Source organism: Primulina tabacum, chromosome 5 (assembly GCF_025594145.1).
Source record: "Primulina tabacum isolate GXHZ01 chromosome 5, ASM2559414v2, whole genome shotgun sequence".
NCBI lineage: Eukaryota > Viridiplantae > Streptophyta > Magnoliopsida > Lamiales > Gesneriaceae > Primulina > Primulina tabacum.
In genome coordinates, this window is record NC_134554.1 from 35,791,352 (window position 1) to 35,796,602 (window position 5,251).

General features: G+C 38.8%; 2 protein-coding genes across 2 annotated transcripts; one reads left to right on the forward strand and one right to left on the reverse strand.

The window, feature by feature from the left end:
* Positions 1 to 442: 442 nt before the first annotated feature.
* LOC142544368 (uncharacterized) lies at positions 443 to 1,765 on the reverse strand. The gene has a single exon (XM_075651422.1). The coding sequence runs from the start codon at positions 1,763 to 1,765 to the stop codon at positions 443 to 445; it is 1,323 nt and encodes a 440-aa protein (XP_075507537.1).
* A 2,766-nt stretch (positions 1,766 to 4,531) lies between these two features.
* On the forward strand, positions 4,532 to 4,966 carry LOC142544369 (uncharacterized). Its single transcript, XM_075651423.1, has one exon. The coding sequence runs from the start codon at positions 4,532 to 4,534 to the stop codon at positions 4,964 to 4,966; it is 435 nt and encodes a 144-aa protein (XP_075507538.1).
* Positions 4,967 to 5,251: the final 285 nt, after the last annotated feature.

Consider the following 5,251-nt stretch of genomic DNA (forward strand, 5'->3'; position numbering starts at 1 on the left):
GTGGAGAATTGGATGCGGATAAGGGGAAGGGGAAGAAATATAAAAGAAAGGGATGGTGGGGGAGTGGAGGCTCGCGCCTGAGCGGTACGCTGGAAAATTTCCAACGCACCTGTCGCGCCCGGGCGCCGTCGGTGCGCTGGAAATTCGGGCGCCGTCGGTGCGCAGGAAAATTTCCAGCGCACCTCTCGCGCCCGAGCGGTAGATTTCTACCGCGCGGGAGCGATAGGTGCGTTGGAAATTTTTCCAGCGCACCTCGCGCTAGAGCGGTAGCTTTGTACCACTCGGGCACGAGGTTAGCTGGAATTTTTTCCACTAGATTTCACGCCCGAACGGTAGAAAACAACAACTTATCTCTACAAGTTTTATTTTTTCCTTTTCAACAAATATAAACAACATATTTTGTTTAACATATCAAAGCGTTTTTACAATTTAACAAAATAGATCATCGATGTTGTCTGTCTCTAACTTCCGACCTGTCCATCTCATTTCCCATTCGAGTCGTTCTGTCCCTACCAACCCTTCTTCTTTCACGTCTAACCGGGTTGTGATGCAACTCGAAAGTTGGAGGATCCCAGTATCGCTCATCTGCAAGAGGTTGAAATCTTCCCTCGTACGTTGCTACGTACTCAGCTATGTTATACCATGACTGCACAAGTGTTGTCGGATCTAAGGAGTGCCACTTAGCGGTGCAAATAGCATGCGAACATGGGTTACCAAAAATTGTCCATTTACCACATGAACAATCACTCGTTGATAGCTTCACCACCTGCATATGTTGGCCACGACTTGGTCTTCCAACAGTTGCAACCGAAGCAGTCTGCTCATGTACATCATATTTGGCAACCCGATGTTCACTCGATTTTCTCGCCCATTTCTCATACTTCCGACATGCATAATCTGACCACAGTTGATTGTCCTCAACCATACGACCACCTCTTGTCACACGTTCAATGAAATATTGTACGCACCTCAGAAGTGTCAAGTGCACTATGGCAAATATAGGAAGTCTACGAGCACCCTTCAACACACTATTTAAACACTCCGACATATTGGTTGTCATCACCCCACGATGCCAATCACCGTCATGAGCCAAACTCCATTTTTCTTTTGCAATTCCAGCCAAATATCGGTGCAACAAAATGTTTTTTTTTATTGCCTCCATTATTGCTTCAAACTTACAAAATTGATTTTGTGTGCCTGCAGCCCAGAATAAATCTTTCAAATGCACGTCTTTGAATTTTGCGTTAAAGTTTGAACAAACATGTCTCAAACAATAATGATGCACACCGTAAGGAGGTTGAAAATATGGTAAATCTTCAGTTGCGCGCACGATTCCCTTATGCCGATTAGAAATAAGACACACACCATTTTCACCACGAACAACATGTCTGCCGAGGTTCTCCAAGAACCATTTCCAAGAATCTGTTGTTTTTTCATCCACAATAGCAAATGCTAGCGGTAGAACCTGATTGTTCCCATCCAGAGTGACACCGATCAACATTTTGTGCTTGTATTTGGTATACAAGTGTGTACCATCGACACTAATTATTTTCCGGCAATGCCGAAACCCATAAACACACGGCCTGAATGCCCAAAAAACATATTTCAGTGTCTTACTCATTTCAGTGTTGGCTCTGAGATGCTTCCACTCCACAACTGTGCCCGGATTATATTTGGACAAAGCACACATATATTTTGGAAGTAATTGAACGGAGCTCTCCCATGTACATAAGCAATTTCCATAGCACGTTTCAAACTTCGCCATGCCTTCGTGTACGAGATTTGATATCTATATTTATCTTTCACATTTTCGATGATATACTTAATCTTGTACGAAGGATCACATCGAACAACTCCCAATAGCGTGTGTGCCACCATATCACTGTTCAAATTCTTATGGTCTATACCAACAGAGGTAGATATACATGTGTGAGGCCCGCCATACTTTGTTATTTTCCAATAACCAGTCTTGGCCTTCAATGAAGCGCGAAGTCCCCATCGACAAACGATCGTAGCGGAATTATTTTTGCAACGTAACTTCCACAAAATGCGTGTGCTATCCATGACACGGTACTCACGTCTGACACCTCTGACTGAATAATCCTTCACAGATGCAATAAGATCATTCTTATCTTTAAATAACATATTAACACATAATTCACCTTTATTTGGATTGTAATAGCTTGTTTGCACTCCAGAATAGGGGTGTCAAAATGCGACACGACCCGTCAACCCGACACGACCCAACACGAAAAAAATCAGGTTCGGGTTGGGGTTTTTCGGGTTCGGGTTGGGTTCGGGTTGGGTTGATTCGGGTTAGTGCCATGTTAGGCGGGTTTCGGGTTGAGTCGGGTTGGGTCGCGGGTTGACCCGCGAATTTTTTTTTGAAAATATTACCTATATTTTTATATATTGTATACTTGAACAAAATTTATTGTATATTTATATGATAAATTTTCATCATTTAATATTTATTTTGCATATTTTTATTTTTTAACAATTTTTTATTTGATTTAGTAAATATACTTTTAATTTTCTACGATTAAATTTTCAAATTTAAATCGAAAATTTTGTTATTATGTGTTTAAATTAAAATATTATTATTATTTTTTATTTTTTTGAATTTTTTTCATTAATTTTTTTTAAAAATTTTTTTAAAAAAATAAAATTCGGGTTAGGCGGGTTAGACGGGTTGAGTCGGGTTATACGGGTTCGTGTTCGGGTTGGGGGTTTTCGGGTTACTTCGGGTTCGGGTTGAAAAAAAATAAAAAAAATTCGCGGGTTGAGCCGAAACTTGACCCAACCCACCCGATTGACACCCCTACTCCAGAAGGTACATCTACAGAATCAGGAGTCTCTTCTCCAAAAAATTTGTTGAAAAATGATGGCATTTCAGAATTGATTGAAAGAAATGGTACTGTCTGCCTCTGTAATGTGCACGAGGTTGTTGTTGAGATGATGTCCCCTCATCGAGATTTGTAAAAGTATTCACTTCATCATCATCATCATTCACTTCTTGTTCTTCAGACTCGCTATATGACATATGAGGTTCAGAATCAGTCCTCCAAATAACATCATTAGTGGCCATATTAGGACAACGAGCATCGATATCTAATGTTGGATTCGGCCAATATGAAGCATGATTTTGATCCGACGAGACATTGATATATTGATCCCAAGACCCACTAATATCATCGAAATTTATATTACCGAGTCCTTCAGTAACCTGTGGAACATAAGATTCTTGATCCTGGAAACCACCATATGTAGAAGTACCGAGTTGGTTATTGAAACATGTATCGGATGCATGTGGAACGTAGGAGTCATGATCATCAAATCCAACATGATGCTCAATTGAATTTGCTTCCACGTATAAATGCAACACATGCATATTTTCACATTGCATTATAAACTGTAAAGCATCATCATCAACGAGATTGACTTGAATTTCATGCCAAGCTGATCTCTCCATGAATGCATATTTTGTTGACAACTTCATAGAAAAGTTGGTTGGATCGATTCCTAACATTTTATGCACAATTTCAACCAACTTCAACAAATTAATAGATCGTAATACTCGTATCGGTCTAATAAATGAAATGCTATATTCAAACGATCCATTATCGATAACTACATGACCACCAAAATATAAGAGTACATCGATGTTAGACATTTTGCAAATGCAATTTGAGAAAAAAAGTAAGATGAAATTGATATCTCATTCGCTGAAATGATCATCAATTATATATACCACCAGTTGAAGACTGTTCACATTTGAATTATTTAATTTAACGTGCAAATTCTGAAGTTCAATCTTATCATGATTCAGAACTACAGCTTTCACGTGAACAATCAGAAGTGAAAATTCACGTGAAAGTTGACGAAATGGACATATAATAATAATCGAAAAATTTGAAAGAAAAAAAATTAAAATAATCAGTGTCCGTGCTTCGTGGCTGCACGCTGGAACGTCCGTGCTTCGTAAGCTCGGACGTCGAAGCGCGGACGCTCCAACGTGGAGATAACATCCATGCTTACGAAGCACGGACCATCTCCACGTAGGTGATGGTCCGTGCTTCGTAAGCACGGATTGAAGCATTTCTGCAAATTTTTTTTTTTAAAATTATTTTTGAAATTTTTTTAAATTATATATAAAAAAACCCATCACATGTACATTGCTCGTGGCATCTCTCACGAAACCTTAAAAGAGTGTCTGACGGGAAAGGTGAGATTAATTTTTTTATGAAAACATCGTATGCATAAAAAGTGTCTGAATTTGATGAATTGTGCAGATGTTTGAAAGAAAGGTTTCCTAACATTGCATCGTATCTTGAAATGCATCATCTCCTGACAAATGATCCAGAGCTTATCCCACGGTGCTAGATACAATATAATGATAACAAATGGGGTGGAGTCAATAAATGCAATACTTAAGACTGAATGAGAGATGCAAATTGTCTCATTGTTGGATGCAATTCATAAATTAACATCAAAGTGATTCGACAAGCATCGAAATGATGCAGGTTCAGCTATGACGACACTTACTCCATCGACAGAGGCTATCTTGAGAGATGATTTTACATTGTCACAACGGTTAAAATCATCTCAACTTAATGCATTTGAGTATCAAGTATATGGTGATGGGAAAGATGAAGTTGTTAATTTATCTGATAAATCTTGTAGTAGTCGAATATTTCAACTTGATAAAATTCCACGTGCTTATGCAAATGAAGCAATTTATGGGCCAAAATTAGATTTGTATGACTTTTGTTCGCCCTACTACTCATCTGAAATGTGGGCCCTCGCTTATGCTGGTACCATATATCCGGTGCCCATTGCATATGAATGGAACATTCCAGCTAATTTTAAATACGATGTACTTTCCCCCGATATCAAGAGGAAACGTGGCAGAGCACAAAAAGGAAAAAATTCCATCTATTGGAGAGTTTGGCCGGAAGCAAACTAAAAAATGTGGTGTGTGTCATGAATCTGGCCATTGCCGGAAAAAATGCCCTAAGAGACAGACTGATGTGTAGACATGTTTTATAGTTTCTCGTTTACGTTGTGGTATTTGCACGTTATTAGTTTTGTCGAGTTTGTTGTATGAACATGTCGTGTATGCAGGTAGAATTTGGTTTGACATTCAGTAGTTTACTGCATATATATTCAGTTTGTTCAATGTGTTTAATCAGTCGGTTAATGCAATATATCGGTTGGTTCAATGTTTTAAATCAGTCCGTTAATGCACATA